Raw genomic sequence first — 22881 nt, 5'->3', positions numbered from 1 at the left:
GAGCTCAAAATGTACGTGGGCACTTGTGCAGAGAGACAGTGACAAAATTAGAAGTTGAAAGGTTTTTAAAGTTCTTACATATGCACTAGTTCGAAATACTGAATTTGGTGTCAACTGAGAATGCATTTTTGCCATTGCATGTAGGGGGTGGTAGAAATAAGAGTAGCAGAAAACAAACAAGTACACCATAATAGCCAATTAAGGCTTCAAGTAACTAATGCAAAATCATGAACAGTTAAATTAGTGTTTTGCACTAAGGGGGTGTTTGGATACTCTAATAATCACTTTTCAAAAACACTTTTTTGCAAATCGAAGTAAACTCTTTCATATATTTATCTCGTATACCGTAAAAACACTTCTGAAATCATAGTTTTGATTTTACCCAAACACTCTCCAAGTGAGAGTTATGTCCAAGTAACCATGAAGTATTAAACATCGAATATTAACAAATCTATTGACAATTGTCAAAAGTAGGAAAATGATAAATCACGAAAGATATGGGGGGTAGCTTTCTATCATAAGGATAGGGGTCTCTTCACTTTCCTCCACTTTCCATCTCAATTATAAGATTACAATTTAAACGGTCCAGATTTTATATTTTATAAAATTATAAATAAAATGTTAAATCATTTTAAAAAATAAATAAAATTAAAAATAGTAAATTTTAGCCATGATGATTTTAAAGAACAATAAAAAATATCTTATTTATAAATTTATAATATGAAATTTGGGTCGTACCGTTCAATTTGCAATTTTAATGCCTCCCAACTTTTTTTTTTTTTTTTACAATTTTAATGGTTGAGATGGGAAGTGGATGAAAATAGAGGAAGAGGAATGTAGAGAGACCCCTTTCCTACTTATTTCTGATAACCTCTTAAAATTCCTACCAATTTAACTCACTTTAATACTCTTTTATGACTTTTTGGAAGCTAAATGTGCATGTTTACTCCCTTGAAGTGGGAAAATATAATTTGAATGTGTGAAGATTGATTTGAATTAACTTTTAGGGATTATTTGTGCAAATTCTTCTAAGTTTTGTTATGCAGGAGAAAGCAAGAGTTGGAAGATGAATGGCAAGGAGAAGTTTTCAACTTGTTTGAGAACATCAAAGAAGGATTATGGAAGTAGAGGGAGCAAAGAATGAAGTACCAAGTTGATAAGGTTGAAATTGCATCAGACATCATGGCCAATACTCCAATCTGTTGCGATATCTCAACTAGGAGGGGGGGAAGACCATCACATTCAAAGGCGCCATGGCTCCTGCCCAGTTCGAAGCCTCCCCCTTTTTGTGTAATACGCCATAGTGAATGAGCCTATCCGTCACAACGCCTATCCTTCCGCAGCTGTGCATTTCGCATTTTAAATTAAAATTTAGGGCATATAAAAGGGAAAACTCAGGATTTTTAACTAGACTTTGACTAGGGGACTAGTTTTAATGACTCCTCTGCTAGGGTTTGGAGATTCGGAGGCTTGAGAGTTTTGGATTTGGAGTTAAAAGAGATTTGAAGCTCCATTTCTCAATTTCTTTTCTTCGGTTTTCCTCTTCTTTTCTCCTTTGTGCTTATAATGGTTGCGAAATACGTTATAGTTGTGGTTCTTTGTTGAACATGTGCAGCTAATTTAGTTATTCTATGGTTATTTTGATATATTGTATAGATTAAGACTTGTTTTAATTCTCTTTTTAGTATTAATGATAATATTATGTTGTTTTTACCTTGAGCTTAATGTTTTCTTGTGATTAGCCATCACTTGGATTGATTTATTTGGTTGACTGAAACTTGAAAAAGTTAAGTTAATCATAGAACTTGGGTAAAATCATGATAGACCAGAAGTTTCTCTATTAAATATATGGTTTGTTGATAAAATAGAGATATATCTATTAACCTAGCATTGTCTACAAAAAGGTTTTGATTTTCAAAGTGTAATCTCTTCAACTAAAGCAAGAGATTGTAAAAGTTTATTAAACTTGTAAAACTTGGTTTTGACTTGAGAAAGCTTAATCAACATTTTGTGAACCTTGGACTAACATACTTTGTCATTAAAGCACTTTTAAAGTGGAGTTTCAATTAAGTTTTATGAAGTATAATAGTAAGAAATAATCCTAGGTCTTTATTTGTCTCTGAATCAAGTTTTCAAACTCTTTTAAATTTTTATTTTCAAAACATTTCTTTTAAACAATCTACCTTTCAATTGATTTCACTTAACCTAATCATGAACATTAGTTTTCGGGAGGAACAATACCTTTTATACTACTTGAGACCCGCAAGCTTACGATTAAGCTAAACAGCTAACAATCTCAGGCCTTTGTAGTTCTTAGCCTGGTTTTAAATTACATGGCACAAGTTTGAGAGCTGGCTTCCAAAAAAAAAAGATATGAGAAGTAATTACTCCTCCGGTCCTTAATATAAGACCCATTTAACTAATTTGATTAGATTAAAAAAGTTAGGTAAGTTAGTTACTTATAAGAAACATGATATGTTTTTCCTAAAATACTATAATCATCTTTCTTAATATCCTCCCTCCTTTACTTACTTGATTATGGTTAAGGGATTATCCATAAGGGCAATTTAGGAAAAATTGATAAATATAAGAAATAAGTCTTATATTTAAGATCAAAATTAACTTCATAATTAGGTCCTATATTAAAGACCGGAGGAGTATATTTTAATAATATAACATTTCATCTTAAAATTCTTAAATATTATTTTTGTTATACCTTTCGAACTATCCTATTAGCATGATCGGTTTTCTTTCATCTAAAAAGAAGAGCAGCAGAGTTATGTAAGCAACTAAACATCTAGTTAAGTACGGCGTATTTGTTAGAATGGTTGCCTCAATAAAGATTTATGGTGAAGCAAATTTATTTATAGAAAAGTAGTCTAAAGTAAGGTTTTGCTCGGTTGGAGGGTTGTTAAGAGGAGGGGAGGAGAGGGAATGAAATAAGTGTGTTTAGTTAGGAAAAATAGAGAGGAGGAGAGGGAAGAAATTTGTCTTTTAGTGCTTTCCTTCCCTCCTTATACTCCCTTTCAAATTTGGAGTTTTTTTGGAGGGGAGAGAAATATTATGTCTAATATGACTAAACTATCCATACTAACTTTTTAATATTTCAAGTTTGTCCCTCTTATTAGAAATCTTTTTTTCACTTCTTTCTCTTTTCAGCCACTAATAATATTTGATAATGATAATATAATATTATAATTATATAATATACATATCATATAAATTAATATATACATATCATAACATGTATGTGTTATAATTTATAATATATACAGATTATATATATTAATACATATAATTATAAAATTAATAAGATAGAATGTTAAACTTTTTATCATATTTCCTAATTTTTTAGTTTTATCATAATTTTTTATCACATGTAAGTGAGATAATTGGCTTTTTTGAAATTGATAAATTAAGAAATAATAATTTTGATATAAATATTGTAATAAAAGAATAAAGCAATCTAAATATAGAGATAAAGACATATTTATTAATTTATAATTATTCTCCTCCTCTCCTGATATGAATCAAATAAAAAAATTCATCTCTTTCCCTCCCCTCCAACCAAACAAAACCCATAACTTTCCATCCTTTTTCCTCTCCTTCTTTTAATAAACCTCCCCTCCTCTCCTTTCTGTCGAACCAAACAAAACGAAAGCAAGTAGAAAAGATGCAAAGCAAAAACGAATAAAGTGACGCGTATTGTACAAAATATTATCTTTCAATTAATTAGTAGAAAAAGTTGAAGAATATGAAAGCTTTATCGGAGGGAAAGGGGGAAAAAGTCACACCGAGTAATTATTAGCAATAATTGTAATGAGGAAAGCATAACGTCGTAAATCATAGTGATGGTGAGATTTTAATCCATGGTATCGTGGGTTATGAGTAAAATCCTTATCAATTAAACCCACTTTTATTGGTAAGCATATTTATATTTTAATACAGTATGATTGAGAGTAGAAATGGAAATAGACCAAATAGCTTGTCAGAAACCTGTAGCCTGGCCTATTTAACAATTAGAATAAGCTCAGGTCTGTAAAAAGGCCTTTTTATCTTATCAGGCCATGCTCAGGCCTGATAATAAGTTTATGAGGCCTGACAGGCGGTTTGGGCCTGTTATTATTATTTTAGGTTAAAATTGTAAATTCACAGGTGTTAAAAATTCAAAGCACTTATTTGTTGTCAGGATTAGTTTCAAAATAAGTATGATTTGAAAAAGAAACCAAGAGTACAAAATTTGAATTCTAAAAATAATACTATTTCTTATATTTATTAGTTATTAAATTTTGTTATGATCTAATATATATTTGATTTCTTCTTCTCAAGTGTTTGAACAAGAAGAAGAAATTGTGTTGAAGATTTAATGCTTTAATTTGCTGTTTGATGATTTGTTGTAATTATAACAAGAACAATTGTGTTAATTTGATTATTTCATATTTTTTGTTTGTATTTTAGATAATTTGAATTAAGTTATTATAATTTTGAATTGACTTATGCATGTTTACAATTTGTTAAAAATACAGGTTTCTTAACAAATTACAGGTCAGGCCAGGCTTGATTACAGGCCAGGTCTAAGCCAAATAAAAAGCCTTTAACAGGCCACAGGCCAGGTTTAGACCAATAGGTCTTACCACAGGCCTGGCCTGTTAAGGATGAGGCATGACCTGGCTTGGCCCGTTCCCACCTCTAATTGAGAGTTTGAGGATATCTAGGGTTGTCAAACTTAATTTAAAAAGACTCATCGCGGGAATGTGAACTTTATCTATACTAGTACATAGTATTAAAAAGTTATGATTAAATAATTACTACTATGTTTCTATTTATAAGTTACTTGTACCTTGTATCTCAAGCTTGTAAAGCAACAAATGTATAAAATTAATAATTTTTTTTCATCTTTTTCCCTTACTAAAGAAAGGATATTAAAAAAAATATGTTCCATATTTTCTCTCACCTATTTAAGTCAATAGGAGTAAAAAAAAATTTTTAAAAAAAGCTTATTAATTGGTAAAATACAAAAATATAATAATTTGATTTCAATATATTAGCTCCGATTCTTAATATAAAATTTAATTAACTAATTTGGAGATATTAAAAAAATTACTAAGTTACTTAACTATAACATGTGCTACATAATCTTATATGTGTTATTAGATTATATATCAATTTATAAGTGAGTCAAATTAGTTTGGAGAAAAACAATTGATATAAATACTTTAAAGTAAGTTAATAACTTTCTTAATCTTTCTAGATTAATTAACTGCGTCTTATATTAAAAATAGAATGTCGTATATTTTTAATCCAAATTTCTTTCTATCTTGGTCTTTCATCTTCTTTTTGAGTCTCGAGTCCCGACTCCCAATCGAAGGGCAAAGGTTGTGACAAAATAGGAGTCTATGAAGAACGCAACGCCACTTTACAATAACTTCAAAGTGTGGTAATACCTCATTTTTTTGTTTTCGTATTAATATTAGTTTTTTTCCTTTTGTTTTTCACTACAAAAAAACATGGTTTTAGCGACGGATTAGCGACGGAATAGATTAACGACGGAATTTGTTCCGTCGCTAATTCCTTTGTCGCTAATTGATTAGCGACGGAATTAGCGACGGATTTTCTGTCTCTAATTACCGACGGAATTTTTCCGTCACTAATTCCGTCATTAACTCGATTTTTTTAAAAATAAAATAAAATACCACGTGGCACCTCTATCAATTGCCACGTCATCAATGGGACCACCTCCACGTGTCATGCCACCTCACATCTATTGCCACGTGTGTTGCCACCTCACCTCCGCCTGCCACGTGTGCGCCACGTGTCACCACATAATTCCCTTCTCAAAGTGACTTCTCCATGCTTGAACCCAAGACCTCCTTCGTGCACACGTGTGGCTTTACCAATTGAGCTGCAATAAACCTGTTGACTTATTATGTAAAATTAAATATATATTATATTATTTTACACAAATAATTATATATGCATATATATTATTAAAAACTAAAATTATACTATATGATAATTTTAATCATAACTATTTTAATAAAAAATATTTTTTAAATATTTTTTTTTACTATTTTTATAATGTTTTATTTTTAAAAAATATTTTTAATATAATTTTAATTTCTAACGACACTAATTTTGAACTTTACATCATAAATAATTTTTCATAAATAATTTTTAAATTTATTTTTTAATTAACATTGATGAGATATACAATTTAAGTGTGTGTATATATATATATATATATATATATTATATTACATTATATTATATTATGTATATGTGGTTTATATATTTGAAGAAAATCATTTACAATTAGTCAAAAAATCTTGTTATTCAAAAAATTCAAAAAATAACTACTATAATAAAATCTAATAAATTATTCTATATAAAAAATTAAATGATTTAAATAGATTATGATAAACAGTATTTTCCTACTTGTATATATATCCTATGTAATTTATTTTCTTAAAATTTGTGACGGAAACAAATTCCGTCGCTAATTTCTGACGGAATTGCGATGGAATTTCCGTCGCTAATTTTTTTGATGGATTAGCGACGGAATTAACGACGGAATTATTTGACAGAAAAAGATTCCGTCGCTAAATACGGATTAGCGACAGAATTTAGCAACGAACAGAAATTTCATCGCTAATCCGTCAAAAAAATTAGATTCCGTCGCTAAATACGGATTAGTGACGGAATTTAGCGACGGAATTTCCATCGCAAATTCCGTCACTAATTTGTGATGGAACAAATTCCGTCACAAATTCGCGACGGAATTTGTTTCCGTCGCTAATTCCGTCGCTAATCAGCTGTTTTTTTGTAGTGTTTATTCTTTTTAAATCATAGCCAATGGACGTGTTTGGCATATTCGACTGGGTAAAAAATTAGTTAGTTTACTGAGATTGATCAACTCACTTATGAGTTCAATTAAGTTTGTAACTAATACAAATTTAACAACGAGCTGATATGATTTTTTAAGCTAGAAGGATAAATCCAGGCTGGGAGTTCAACCAAATTTGTATTTAGTACAAATTTAAAAACAAGTTAATGGGATTTCAAAAACTAGAAACACAAAAGTAGTAAGCTCAATTTGTCGTTGTCGTTGTTTATAATCATAGAAAGCCTATGTACTGTGACAATAATCTGTTGGAACTTAGAGGGTGCTCCCCCTCGGGGGCGGCGTGCTAATTAAACTATTTGGATGTTTGGTTTTCTCTAAAAACACTTTTAAAAAAATATTTTTACGTAAATCGAAATAAAATTCTTTTTATATATTTATTTCATATATCGTAAAATTACTTTTAAAATTATAGTTTGATTTCTATCTAAATATTCTTATATACTAATGGACAGATGGTTGTAGGAACATAAATTACAACGCTCAGCTCTAACATTACAAACACAACCAATGGAATTAACTTTGCGGTAAAAATACAGCTTTAGTCCTTAATTTTAAGTGAGGTGATTTTATTTTAATTCCTAAATTTTATAAAGTATATTTTTCAGTTCTTTAATTCTAATATAGTTAACCAAAAAAAATACTGATATTACAATTTTAAATATTGAGAAAATATTCTTAAATGCTAACATATTGAGTTTGATTTTTAAAATACAATGATAGATATAAAAAAAGTATCATTTGAGACTAATGATATAAGAATAAAAAAGACAAGACCTAATGTGCACTTTTGCCATTATTTGGAAAGGTATTAATGAGTATAATATTTGTATGGAGATAACATAAATATTTATGAAATGGGTCACTCGACATCTACCTCAGTTCTTCGTGCGTATAAAGATCACGTCCTTCGGTATCATATACATACACATTAGTTTGTAAATCATGAATTTGGCAACTAATATAAGACTTTGTGCAAAGTATAAAACCAACATTTTTGTTGTTTTATTTTTATATGGGTTATTTGGAGAATATTTTCTTTTGGCTCTTCTTTTGATAAAGGAGCATAGTACTTTATAGCGCCCCCCAAATGACCACTGACATGTTCATTTGAAAAAGCAAACAAAGTCCACTTCCTAGAGAGGAATTCTTGCATGCTCCCAGAGCAGCACATCATTTGTGCTCTGAGCAATAAAAACATGCCACCTCACCAAATTTAATCTGAGATGTAAGCTTATCTGTCATCCCTTATTTGATTTAGCAACTTTCTTTTTAGAAACCCCGCCCATTTTTTTCACTCTCTCCTCTCTCACAGTCCGTCATCTCCGGCTCCATCATTTTTCACATACTCTCTCTCCTTGTTAACTTTTTCTTCTCTTGGATGCCATTTTCACAGGATCAGATCTGCACCTTATCAACAAAAGAGAAGCACATATGCTCATCCTCACCTTGTCTCTTCTTCCTCCTCATTCTTCTTATCTGTATCAATCTCAGTATCCTCAAACACAAGTCTTCTTCTACTTCTCTCTAGCCTATCATCTTCTTCATTTTCTTCATCATCCACCACCAACTCAATCTCTCCCCTTTAAGCTTCCCTTTATTGCAAAGCCCTCAACCATTTTACAAATGCGGCCCCACAAGAAACCTGCCTACTCTGTCCACCAAATCCCTCCTTTCCCCATCGTTACTTCCTTGTTGTTCTCTCTGTCACGAGAAGACGACCTGCAATGACAGAAATAGTTAAACCCAGCCCTGATTTTGAAGATTTAAAAATCCTTGCTCTGTTTTTTGAATGCTTGCTTCTCCTCTTATCTTCGATTTTGCCCTCATCTTCTTCCCCTGTTTCTTCGTCTTCACTCATACTTGCCCAGTGCAAATTACTTTCAGCAAAGAAGGTTCTGGGTTTTCAAAAGCAGATCCTCTCATCTTTCCAGTTGTTGGGAACATCGGAGAGACTTGACTGTTACTGACATTGTTTCTGAGCTTCCTGCTTAGAGAGGTAGATAGAGAAATATGAGTTTATGAAAGCAGAAGCCAGAGATGACGGATTCTGAGAGAGGAGCGAGTAAAAAAAATGGGCGAGAGTTTCTAAAAGCAAAGTTGTGAAATTAAATAAAGGCTGACAGATAAGCTTACATCTCAGATTACATTTAATGAGGTGGCACGTTTTTATTGGTCAGAGCACAAATGATGTGGTGCTCCCGGAGCATACAAGAATTCCTCCTTCCTAGAATGCTAATAATAATTAATTATACTCCCTCCGTTCTTTATTATAAGAGATAAATAATTAATAAAAAAAATAGTTAAAATTAGTTAAGAATAATTAATGTATAAAAAGTATAATTTTTTTTAAAAAATACTCTCATTAATAAGGAGAGAAGTATGAGAGAGAACAATTAAATTATTAAAAGAAAGAGAAGTGGGAGGGAGAGAGAGTGTGAGTTGGAGATAATAAATATGGGTAAAATAAGGAATCAACACAAAAAAGTAGAGATAACTTTTAAGTGTCTCTTATATATAGGAACATGCCATAAGCATCAAATGTCTCGTATAATAAGGAATGGAGGGAGTATTTGTTTTGGTTCAATCCATAAGAATCCAACTCATACTAGTTATTGTGTGAATATTATCACCAAAGGATTATAACAAGTATTTAATAAAATCAAGATACTGAAAACCAGACAGGTTACTAAACTGGTTGAAACAGTAAATCAAGAGTTAACGGGTCAAATCAAGATCAATCCAAAATCAGACTAGTATTAATTAAAATAACATATTTTCAGATTTATATTGATTATTTTAAATAAAAATAGAGTGAAGATATAAAAGCAAATGTCAAATAATAATAAACATAATATTTACACATAAAATTAATAATATGTGACTTATTTTGTAATTATAATAATATATACAATATTTGTGTGCAATCAATAATATATGTAAAATAAATTAATTATATATAATAAATAATACTCCACTAAATTTATTTCCAATTTAAATTGTGGTTTCATATTTTATGTTGATGCCTCATATATCTGGGAAATATAAATCGTATTGTTAGCCATTAATATATTTTTAATATTAATTTAATTTATTTCAAATTTTATTTTGCTCTCTCCGTTATTATTATTTCCAAAGCATCTCACGTTTTTCAAAGTCTGAATCATTAATCAAATCACGTCACTCACTCTGTGAAATTTGAATACTCACCAGGCTTTTCGTTTTGCAGTTATTTTCTTTTCTTCTTCCCCTTTCTCTCTTTCCTCTTTCTCCATTTGTTTCTTCTCTCGTCTTCTTTCGTTTCAGATGCTCTTCTTCCCTTCTTCATTTTCATACCTCCACAGTCCACACCTCCTCACCTTTATTTTAGATAAACTCAAAGGAAAGGAAATAGATCAAGGTCAACTGACTTATAGTTGCAACGGGCAAAAGGTAAACTTGCAGAGTGGGAGGCAGACAGAGGTCATTCTTTTATTTCTCTGTTTCTTCTTCTTCGTTCCATATTCTCCATCTGGTTTATTTTTTCAAGTCACCGGGATAAGCCGCCCAACACAGCGGGTTTTCCGCTTTATGCCCGGTTCATGCTGAGTCAGAACGGTTCACGCCGGTTTAAAATTTTTCCGGTCTAGATGAGAACCAGACCAGACAAGCGGCCGGTTCATCGGTTTCCGGCCTAAACCGGCCGGTCCGGTCCGAGTTTGCAAACATTGATCATGAAACCAGAAAAAGCAAGACGAAAGTAATATTTGAATACTTTTTGTAAAGATCTTAAAGAATTGAAGGTTAATTTGATGAATTCGGATTTTTTTTTAATTATGGTAATTTTTTATTTATTATTATCTTTTAGATTTCCGGAATGTTTACATTTAATTTTCAAAATATTTACTTTTAAAGCTTGGGTAACGGTTAAAGCTATAAATAGGCCTTTAACACATCTTAATTATAATTACATATTAATTTGCCTCCCCTTGTACTTGGATTACCTATTTATTTATTTTGCCAACTTGGGTTACATATTTATACACCTTACTCTATCATCTTTCTGATCCCCTCTCTATATATATCTTACTTCTCTCCTCTCTTTTCCTTTCCCTCGTCCCTGTTTTGAATCAGTACTATTATAAATATATATTCTTTGAAACCTAATACCTACCTTAAATGAGCAAGCGTTGAAGCTTCAACTCATCTAACCTTTTCTATAAAAATAATAATAATGCACAAGTAATTAGTAAAAGAAAGGGTTAATTAAATGGCAATTTTGTCTCAAAAGTTTTTGTCAAGGAGAGAATTGTTATCCTAAACTTTCACTTAGCGTAATGTAGCTCACAATGGTTCAGACAGGGTCCAATAATGTCATTCTATCCTAATAAATGAACAACGCCAGTTAATAATTAAACAATTTTGACTGAAATTCACATTCAAGCTCCACTTTTTCACTACGTATAGATGTACTATATGCCGACAATATTATTGGAACAATTGAATCAAAATTATGGTAGGCCCATTTTGTTTATTATATACATATATTTAAAAAAAAAAAAAGGACAAAAGAAAGACGAAGGAAAAGTTCCCGCCACATGTGAGAACGGATTTCTATAAAGACTGATTAGAGTCGCCATTCTCACACATTGAGGGTGAAGCAAAATGGGAGGCTCAACTATGTTTCGTCTTCTTCTTTCGTCATTTCTGCTCTGCAGCTTCTTACAGCTGCAGCAACCTGCCTATGCCATTAAAAAGGTAAAGCAAGCATCATTTGGCTCGTAATTGATTATTAGTAGTGGTATTATATTCTTGTCGTGCTCATCAATTACCTTAATCAATTTCATGTTGCAGTCGTACGTCGTATACTTGGGATCACATTCTCATGGTCCAAAACCTTCCTCTGCTGATATGGAAGCTGCCACAAGCTCCCATCACGATTTGCTTGCCTCTGTCTTGGGAAGGTACATGCCTGTTTCATTCTCACTCCCATGTTTTTCCAATAAAGAGAAACAAGTAACGTTATAAATGAAAATGCGTAGTATAAAACTTGTTTTATTATTCATTCTCTCCCTTTTTTACAAGTTAACGGGGCTATCTTTTTGGATCCTTATTCTCTTATATTTTTTTATATCAACCTCTAATGCTCAATTACTTTGAATGGTTGTTTAGCGAACTTTTCTCCATCTTTAAAGAATCCTATGTTTACAGTACCCCCCCCCCTTTTTTTTAATAGTTACATATTTGATTTGACAGCCATGAAAAGGCCGAAGAAGCCATCATTTATTCATATAACCGACACATCAATGGCTTTGCTGCATTAGTTGAAGAAGATGAGGCGGCAGAGATCAAGAGTGAGAGACCCGTACCCTTTATATATATATATGTGTATATATCTGTGTGTGTATCAACTTTATCTAAATTCTATATTTTATATCGTAGATTAAATATTGATAGTGATGATTGATATAAAATGGTTGGAAAATGGACGCAGAAAATCCAAAAGTAGTGTCGGTGTTCGTGGGCCAATCGCACAAACTGCAAACAACCAGGTCATGGGGTTTTCTCGGACAAGAAAGAAATGGGAGAATCAGAGCTGACTCAGCTTGGGTCAAAGGAAGATTTGGTCAAAATGTGATTATTGGCAGTCTTGATAGCGGTAAGCTATTTGCAGATGAAATGAAATACACTATCTAAGTTTCTATAAATCTGTAAACATTTGCAACAAGATTAATGATTTTGATCGTTGAGTTGCTTTATTGGATATATAGGTGTTTGGCCAGAATCGAAAAGCTTCCGAGATGATGGGTACGGTCCCGTTCCAAGGAAGTGGCGGGGAGGATCAAGATGCGAGCTCTATAGTTTGTCTGGTCCACGTAACAGAACTCTTTGCAACAGGTTCGATCAAACGTTGAGTTTTCATAATTAACTGATCAACAAACTGGAAAGTTAAGATGAAGGATGATTTGATATATCTATGTGCGTGGGAATAGGAAGCTGATTGGAGCAAAAGCATTCTATCAAGGCTACGAGAGAAAGCAAGGAAGCCTTGGCCCTAGAAGTGGAATCAGCGCTCGTGACATGGTGGGGCATGGGACCCACACTCTGTCCACAGCAGGTGGCAACTTCGTACGAAACATTAGTGTTCTGAACAACGGGAATGGAACAGCCAAGGGAGGATCTCCAAGAGCTCGTCTGGCAGTGTACAAGGTTTGCTGGGGTCAAGGTAGTTCTGAACACTGCACCGATGAAGATATGATCAAAGCTTTCGATCGAGCCATCGACGACGGCGTTGATATCCTCTCCGTTTCCATTGCTGGGATGGCTGTGCCAAATGTGAATGACATGTTGACCAACGGCATCTCCTTAGGATCCTTCCATGCTGTTTCCAGGGGAATCATGGTTGTTGCCGCCGCCGGTAATTATGGACCCAAACCACAAACAGTGTGCAATGTGGCGCCTTGGATCTTCACTGTTGCTTCTGGCTCCATAGACAGAGAATTCAGCAATAATATTACTCTTGGCAATGGCCAACGTGTTAGGGGGACAAGTCTTGCCATAAACGCCACTTCTCGGACGTTAAGTCGCGTGGTCATCGCTGGGAATGCCAGGCTTCCTAATGTATCATTTCAAGATGCGTAAGAAGAATTAATGAATTTCACTATTCGTGATGCTCTCTCCCTATATGTGTAGTGTTTCTCTTGCCCTTGAACTTAAGTACATTTTCGGTTCTTTTTCATCTTGTTGCAGTCAGCTTTGTAAACCAGGAACACTTGATCCTAACAAAGTAAGAGGCCGTATATTGCTATGCCAAAGAGGAAGGAGCCTAAGGCCTGTGGAAAAGGGCGCAGAAGCAAAGCGTGTGAATGCATTGCAAATGATTTTACAAAATGATAACGAGTTGAACACACGTACTGCTGATGTTCAGTCTATTGATACTTCCAATGTTCCACAAAGTGTTGGTATGCACGGACCAGTCAGCCAATCGTATTTCTCCAAAAACAAGTAATTATTATATCTACATCTTTCTCATTCGCCAATAATCCATTTGGAATTGCTTTGGAAATTATTTTCAGTCACAGGGCTTCACTTCTATATATTGCATATGTTGCAGGAACCCACTGGCATTCATGAATAATGCTAAAACATTTATACCGATAACGCCAGCTCCAATGGTTTCTGCATTCTCATCAAGGGGGCCCAACATGATTCTTCCCTCAATCCTCAAGGTTATCCATTCTCATCACACCGTCTGATAACTCCCCTAGTCATCAAGTATATTGTAATTCTTACCTTTTCTTTTCTTTTATTTTCTTTTAACAGCCTGATGTAACAGCACCAGGTCAAGACATAATTGCTGCTTATTCATTTGCTGCAAGTCCCACCAACCTAGATTCAGATGACCGTCACTTTAACTATAATGTCCAAACCGGAACTTCCATGGCATGTCCTCATGTTTCTGGAATTGCTGGTCTTATTAAAAATCGCCATCCTAATTGGAGTCCTGCAATGATCAAGTCAGCAATCATGACCACAGGTATATGACATACATTAATAATCTGGCTTCATGTTCACAATTTGATTTCTAACGGGTATCAAAAACTATGTTGTTCATTATAGCAAGCACACTGGATAACACCAATAGACCGATCAAGGACGAACAAGATTTTCGGATAGCAACTCCATTTCATTATGGCACAGGATATGTCAAACCCAACCTCGCAATCGACCCTGGACTTGTTTATGATCTCAAAACTTCTGATTACCTCAACTTATTATGCTTTTCTGCTTATGAGGACAGAATAATTAAAGCCATTAATTACAATAGGCCATACAGATGTCCAAGGTCATATAGCCTACAAGATTTCAATTACCCTTCCATCACATTGCCTTTTCTGGGTGTGAAAGCTGTAAATGTTAGTCGTGTAGTAACAAATGTTGGGCCTCCAAGCACATATACTGTAAATGTCGAACCCCCAAGAGGATTTAAGATTGTTGTTCTTCCCACAACTTTAATCTTTCAGAGGACAAACCAGAAAAAGAACTATATGGTTATTTTACAGGCAACAAGTTCAGCCAAAACTTCAGAGCATTCATTTGGAGAGTTGACTTGGACAGATGGCAAGCACAAAGTGAGAAGTCCTATAGTAATCCCTCGACATGCGAAAATGGCTATGTAGATTTCAATGTTACCAATAATCCATCCTGTTTGTGTAATAGTTTGAGAAAGGCAGGAATGTTAATTGTTGTGTGCTCAGATGTGTGTGGATGTACTCATCTTTGTCTTATTACAAAATAAAACGAGGGGTCTACTCGAGAGTTACTCGCAAATTTCTCAACTTCTGATTTTTTTATTTTCTGCTCATAATTTATAATTTTGCTAGCTCCTTGAGCTCGGTCTTCAAAAAAATTGTTGCCTTTCCAGTAAAATGGATGCGCGTAATTACAATGATTATAATATTTCTGCAATAAATCTTACCAAACTTAAAATAATGTGCATTAATACACCGTTGATATATAATCTAAAACTTAGTCATTGATTAATATTAGAGTATAATATTTGCATATAATATGTCATACCATTCACATGTTGTAAATTGTAAATAACAAAGCTCGTTTCTCGAAGCTCCACGTATATGGGACTGCTGGTGTGTCGGTGGGATGGAGGATAATGAAAATTATTATAAATGACAAAGAAAAAGATGAGATATTCATTATTATTATAACTATTTAGATATTATTAGGATAATTAATAGATATCCTAAGTGTGACTCGTAGTCATTTTGGATCCATTCCAAGATGGATAATTGACTCAGTTAATTAAAATTAATTTTCTGATGGTAAAAAATAACATACACTATACTGAATGTAGAACGAAACCCTAATCTCTTCTCTGCTCACTCTCTAAAAGTTCCTCATGGGTGATGGCTATATTCCAGTTGCCATCACTGTGCCCAAATCACCAGTTGGAAGATTCCCTATGTTGCTTTCTCTAACGGTGTTTTTGGATTCACAGCTTCTTATCATTCATATCAAGTTTTGCATCAAATCAATTGAACTAATGACGAGAGGTATTTATAGGTTTTCCACTGTAACTTTTTCGAGTATCATATACATATATATAATCTAGCTTTGATTAAATAATATATATGTTGTTTTGCTCACAAAAGAAACAATGAAATTAAAGGGATGGGATGGATGAAATGAATTATACATTTTACAGGGTATGAAAGGAAATATGAGCATATACTTTTTCAATTATTTCTTTGATATACAAGAGAAATAAAAGACTGAAAAGAGGTTTATCTTTTTTTTTTTGCCAGAAAAAAGAGGTTTATCTTTTTGGCCAGAAAAGAGGTTTATCAAATCATGAAGGAAAGCACTATTTTCCATGTGTGACATGTGCCCCATATTAGATTATACTGATTCTATTTATAAAACACTTTTAACATGTTTTACATATATCAAGAAAAATATTCAACAACATAACCCTTTGTGAAAATATAATTACTTTTCAACTTTACTCCTATTTATTATATATACTTTTAAAAAACTATTTATCTTATAATAAATTAAAAAAACAAAATAGTATATTTATTGCAATACATGTGCCAAGCATTCTGTCAATGGATTCCCTTGCCAAAAAAAAAAAAGTTTTCTGGGTAGAGAAATCTTTCAAAATGATTTCTTTTTTCTCCTTTTTTTGGGGAAAAAAGCATGCTTGGGGTGATGTGATAGTCATGGTGACTGATCTCGCTTGCTTTCACAGAGAGATTGCTTTTCTAAAAGATTGGAAGTTTCGTCGGTGGGCATGTTCCTTCCGAAAGAATATAAAAATAAAAGTAAAATAAAAATAATGAAAGTAAAATTCAATAGAAAATAAAATTCATAAAGATTCATTACTCACACACATTATACGAGTCCTAATTGTCAGGTTTTATGCAATTTTTCCATTTCTTTTATATATTTACTTTGCGAAGACGAAGTGAAAAATTGAAATTGGCCAGCAATATACTCGCTCCGTCCCCTTTATATGACCAACTAAAATTGATTAAAGACAATAAATGAGTAAAAATTAATTTTTTTTTAAAATACCCTTATTTATTGAGAATAAGCATAACAAAGAGAATAAAAAAATTATTATAATAAAAAAAATGAGAAAATTAATTATGTGATTCTTGAACTTTTAACTCAATCGCAACTGAGCCCTTAAATTTTAACTCGTTACAACTCGGTCGTTAGTCTCATCCGTTAATAAATCCAAACCTACCATTGGTAGAGCAAAGAGAAGCCAGCCCACGTGTCTCGAACTGTGTTAAGAGAGTTAAGCGTTGCCTTCGTGACATCCTTGTCAGCACCACTTAGGATCATGCATCAGAACGAGTGAAGAATATTTTTTAAGAAAAAACAGAGTCGCTAACTCTCCCTCTTCCTCGTGTTCTCAGACATCGTTTGGTTTCATAATTTGCTTGCCATCTCTGATCTTCAACCCACACTCATCGTTCTTGATCTGCAAATTTAATACATTTATTAAACCGACTTAGCCCGACCTTGTTGCCTGCTCCTTCAAAATTTCTTTTACTTATTTTGGCTGGCATAAAACTCTTCTTTATCTTCGGGTTCCCATTTGGTGCTCATCAGGTGATGAGCACCCAATGCTCATCACCTGATGAGCAATCTGGACCGTCCAGATTTAATTTGGACGGTCCAGATTTAATATCATTAAATAATTATTTTAAAATAAAAAAAATTATATTTTTAAAAAATGATAGTTATGATATTATTTTTATTTTTTATCTTATACCTATTAAAATAATTATTTTTTAAAAAATAAAAATAAAAATAAAAACAAATCTGGACCATCCAGATCAGATCTGGACGGTCCAGATGGGTGATGAGCATTGGGTGCTCATCACCTGATGAGCACCCAATGCAAATCCGGAGTACTTATTCTAGCCAGGGCCGTAGCCGTTAAGTTACATGTTAACGAGTTTGGCATGAGGGATCATTATTGTTCATCACTTGCGGGATATGTTTAGCTCTATAATAGGAGTGTCCCATTGTTTGTAATGATCAAATAATAAATGGAGTCTTTTTGGCTTCAAATGTGAAAGAAGACATAAAAAGTGAAGACAATAATAAATGGGCTCCTAACCCAAGTACCAATACTTCAACTGGGTTTATACTAAAATTCTGCATTTTTATGCATGAGAAATGTATAAAGGAAAGAGTAGAGTAAAAGCATGAGGAGCTTAAGATTTGCAGAGAATAACAATTGGAGGCTTATTTTCACCATGCTCTGTTTTCAAACCAATAAAACAAAGCACTCAACAGTGATATCCTCCCCCCTCCTTTAAATGTCCAACTCACAACCCAAAACAAAAGCCACGTTATATTAAATATGTAGATCGAGAACGATGAGCTTGGGTTGAAGACTTGACATGGCAAGTGAAGTCTGCAGGTTGCAAACTATGCCTAAGATCGAGAAGAAAGAGGGACAGAGTTAGCTCGGTCCATTCTTTTCTTTTAAAAAAAAAATTTCCCTTAACCATTTTGACGTGTAGCTCCAAGTGGTGCTGACAAGGATGCAATGGATGCAACGTTTAACTCTCTTAGCACCGTTTGAGAGCCATGGGCTAGCTTCTTCTTGCTTCAGTGACGACAGGGATGGATTCATTAAACGGATGAAACTTGGAGGACTGAGTTGCAACGAGTTGAAGTGTAGGGATTGAGTCGCGATCGAGTTAAAAATTCAGGAACTAAATAATTAATTTTTTCAAAAATAAAAATAAAAAAAAGGAATGTACGATGAAGAGAGATTATGTTAAGATATAATTTTCAGAACATTTATTATCTGAAAAATGATGTTTTGGGAAAAAATAAATATATTAACTATTAAAATAAGTCTTTAATAGATGAAAAATATGAAATTTGCTACAAAAATTTGAGATAATTTATAAATTTTGTTTATATTTTGAAACAAAAGGAATGATGGTTATTGATTATAAAACAAAAGACCAAGGGAGTATATCAATATATTGTGATGGTCATGCATAAGCGCATAATAATTACAAGACACCAGTCTCCATTAGGCATTTCATTGCCCTAGTGATAAGACACAGAAAAACAAAGAAACTTTCCGCGCGTGAATGCACTAACGTCCTATTTTAAAGCTGATTATTAATGCATGGACTCATTTATGTTATTATATATATTTGTTAATATGTTATTCTTGCCGTCTTTATTCGATGTGCTCAAGATGTGGTCATCAATTGATTGAGTCACTTCTTTCTCTTTATCTAAAGTAATGCATCATATGCATGCTTTAATTAATCATATATGAAGAAAAATATGACTAGGTTCTTGTCTCCTTCCTTGATTCCTTTTCTTTTAGTGAAGTGTGACTTTTCCAAAAGTGAAGGGCTGTGTTCCAGTAAAAATCCCACATTATTGAATTGTATGTCAAGTTGCTTAACATGTGGATGTAAAGTTGTATTCTTACAGTGGGGAGACCCACAAGTCAAGAACCATAACAACCCATCTTTTGACATTTTTATGAATATCTAAGAATTATATTTGCCTAGTTTGTTTTAATCACTTGAAGATTTATAACCATTTTTGGACATTACATGTTCAAGTTTTCTTGCTATTTTTGGCTTTGTAATTGTAAGTACTAGTTAGATAATATTTTTTTAACATCTTTACCTGTTGTTTTGTTCTTTATACACACACACACACACACACACACACTATTATCGTGTATCCAACACTTTTTCCAAATCATATTACCAAGTATATGAGCAATCAACTAATCTAGTTCGGATTTCCTGGCTGCCTCTTGTTTTGTTCAATTTTTTTTTTTCAAACCTATGTTGCAGACCCGTGAAGAAGTGTATATATGTAAAAATAATATAACACGCAATACGCTAAATGTGACAAATTTATAAATTTTAAGCATATGGATATAGTAGGTACGTACATACGTACATTAACTTTAAAAAAATATCAGCAGAAGAGAAACTTCTATGGAGATAAGGCGGGGTAATATGTGCTCCCAGAATTGGCTACATTTTATTATTTTCAACCCTGTCCTTTTTTCACACAGTTATTTCTTCAACTTTTAGACATATAGATCTTCATTTTCCAAACTAGATTACTTTACCATATAATCTATTAAAGAACATGACTTTCCCTCCCCATAAAGTGAAGTCTCCTCATCCTTTATCATAACACTATAACTTCATGATATTCTGCGAATATATATATATATATATATTTTGGTTATCAGACATCTTTACAGTATGTTTAGAAAAAGTGCTTGCAGATATTGACAATTGGAGACAAAATATCAAAAGAATACTTAGTCTTTACAGCTCATTAATCCACTAATATAATCTGATCTTGGAAAATAGTCAAAAGAAACGAAGGAAATTAAATAGTGTATAATAATAATGACTAGAGTGAGTGGAAAGGAAAAAGTTCGTTAGAAAAGCATTCGCCGTAGGGCCAATGATTTCTTATGTATTGTAAGGAGTTTAAAAAATGAGTCGCATTATTTAAAATTCATAAATAATACAATTTGTTATAAATTTCATTACTGATATTGATACATGGATGAAAATCAAGTTAATAGTTTACAGTTAAAATAAATAAATAAATCGTGAATAGATAGTCTCATGAATTTATGCATCTGCTCTTAGAAATTCAAGGATAATCATTTATGAATTTTAGGAATATTACTTTCCATGAATAAGAGCACTGACGTCTTATCTTAATTAATTTAAAGATTGGTTTCGTAATGGACTTAGTTAAATCATTATTTTCATCAGGATATTATTCTTGCCACCTTTAACACGATGTGTTCTTATCGTTCTTCTTTTATAATCAACAAATTAAAGAAGGGCCATTTTGTCCACTACAAAAAAAGAAAAAAGAAAAAAGAAGGGTCATTTTGATTGAGCCATTCATTCTCTTTAACTAAAGTTTTGCACTACGCATACTTTATTTTTCAAGGAACTAAGAAAAAAGTGATTCCTGGTATTTTGGTTCTTTGGACGTGGGCGATTCCTCCCATCACTATTGAGAAAAAGGTGATTTTGTCGTGAAAGCTTCTGACGTCAAACAAAATAAAGAGAAATATATATCGCCTCAAAAGAAAATCATTGAGACCTGTTTGGTTGGAAGGAATTTGTTCTTTGGAAATGGAAAGGGAGAGGGAATGGCCAGATTCCCATTTGCTTCCTTTTGTATTAGGGCATTATGGTCTGTTCAATGTTTCTGGCTTCCCTTATAATTTCATGCTTAATTAATTCATACGTCCCAAATAAAAGTCATATGTATATCTCGAGATTTTGTTTCATTAATTTTAACTGTCATATATCAAAAACATAATTTTAAAACTCATTCCTATTCTCTTTCTTTTTCTCTTTCGCATTACTACTTTTTCTTTCCCATTCATTTTCATGTTGCCTTTTCTATCCCCTTTCTTGCTCCATTTCCACAGCTTCACGTGATAATATAATAATAGACTAAAAGTTGTTTCTTCTCTTCTCTTTTTTTGACCCCAACCATTAAAAGTTATTTCTGTTGGGAAACATACACAGAGTGAGTTACCAACCAGAAATTGAGTCTAACAGAAGGTGCTAATCTCTCACAATATAATAAACCAATGTCTAAATCTCCTCTGAAAGAGATATACATATTTAGTGTTAAACAGTACCTCGAATAAAATTATCTCTAATAGAAAGATACATGTGCCTACCAAAATACACACACGAGTTAGTGACTCATGAGTCAAGTTCTATTCATTTTCCCTTCCTTTAATTTTCTTTTTTGATGATCAATTACTTTCCTTTGTGATAAACCAATGTTTGAATCTTCTCTGAAAGAGATATACATATTTAGTGTTAAACAGTACCTCGAATAAAATTATCTCCAATAAAAAGACACATATGCCTACCAAAATACACACACACAACGAGTTAGTGACTCATGAGTCAAGTTCCATTCATTTTCCCTTCGTTTAATTTTCTTTTTTGATGATCAATTACTTTCCTTTAATTTTCTTTTTTTTTTCTGTCAATACATCTAATGCTACTTATTTATTTCAATCACTTAGAATTATAACAGTTTTATTCAACAAACAGATTATAAGCACAGCTGGAACTACGTGATACTGCTCCATTTTTAAATATAGGAACTAATTAGAAAATTAATTTTAATCCTAACTATAACATCTTAATCTAGTTTATATCTTGTACTTATCATTTTTCCCCAAATTAATTTATCTAGTTTATAAAATGCTATATAAATTAATATTACATAAAAATATTTAGAAAGATCATTTCATATTTGTCATAATTAAATAATTTATTTGGTTTTTTTAATATATTTAAATTAGTTAATTATCTTTTATATTAAAAGTCGAAAAAAACATGAGTATGAGAAATATTATACGGGAAATATAAGGGATCTAAAGCATCCCCTTTTTTTGCGCTGAAGGGGCTTTGTTTTTTTAAAAAAAAAAACCTGACTGAAGGGACATAACTGTGGCATTCGAGCAGCAGCCTCTTTTTATTTTGGTGTCGAGTCGAAACCCAACCTCATTTATAAGATCAAAAATTTAGGCCCCTTTGCTTACACTTAACAAAAAGGATATTTTAATTAAGATACATAAATAAATTATTCGGAGAAAGGGAGAACTTTAATTCAAACACGAGGATTAATGCAAGTAAATATGTTTTCCACTCCACTTGGGAGAAAACTTACCTCCAATTCCTCATACTCTGTACATCCGGTTCACCAATAAATAATTGCCAACTGTGTGTTTTATACACATCAACGTTAACGACGTTAATCTCTGACACCCTTCCCATCAATCTCTGTTCACAAATCAAAAAATCGCGGTTTCACCGTCTCCCTTGGACTAACTAACTGAGTGTGTTTGGATTGCCGATTCGTCCACGTAACATGCCTGGAAACCTGTGAAACGAAGGTTAAAG

The 22881-nt window shown here is 32.6% G+C and overlaps 1 protein-coding gene across 1 annotated transcript; it reads left to right on the top strand.

Annotated features, from left to right (window-relative positions):
• The first annotated feature begins 11540 nt into the window (after window positions 1-11540).
• Window positions 11541-15216, top strand: LOC114711624 (subtilisin-like protease Glyma18g48580). The gene is made up of 10 exons (XM_028896046.1): window positions 11541-11638; window positions 11735-11844; window positions 12137-12234; window positions 12375-12539; window positions 12652-12778; window positions 12874-13518; window positions 13631-13885; window positions 13995-14109; window positions 14204-14417; window positions 14501-15216. The coding sequence occupies exons 1-10, from the start codon at window positions 11546-11548 to the stop codon at window positions 15058-15060; spliced, it is 2382 nt and encodes a 793-aa protein (XP_028751879.1). The 5' UTR covers window positions 11541-11545; the 3' UTR covers window positions 15061-15216.
• The last annotated feature ends 7665 nt before the right edge of the window (window positions 15217-22881 follow it).

The sequence above is a fragment of the Neltuma alba genome, unplaced genomic scaffold, assembly GCF_004799145.2.
Source record: "Neltuma alba isolate B1F8T4 unplaced genomic scaffold, ASM479914v2 tig00011304_pilon, whole genome shotgun sequence".
Lineage (NCBI taxonomy): Eukaryota > Viridiplantae > Streptophyta > Magnoliopsida > Fabales > Fabaceae > Neltuma > Neltuma alba.
Note: the sequence above shows the minus strand (reverse complement) of the source record. Positions and strands in the feature narration are given on the sequence as shown.

Bases quoted from the DNA above. Each gene is read 5' to 3' on its own strand.
- LOC114711624 (XM_028896046.1), top strand. From the start codon at position 11,546: ATGGGAGGCTCAACTATGTTTCGTCTTCTTCTTTCGTCATTTCTGCTC. The intron at 11,845-12,136 runs GTACATGCCTGT...TTGATTTGACAG, and splicing joins CTTGCCTCTGTCTTGGGAAG to CCATGAAAAGGCCGAAGAAG. The intron at 14,110-14,203 runs GTTATCCATTCT...TTCTTTTAACAG, and splicing joins TTCTTCCCTCAATCCTCAAG to CCTGATGTAACAGCACCAGG.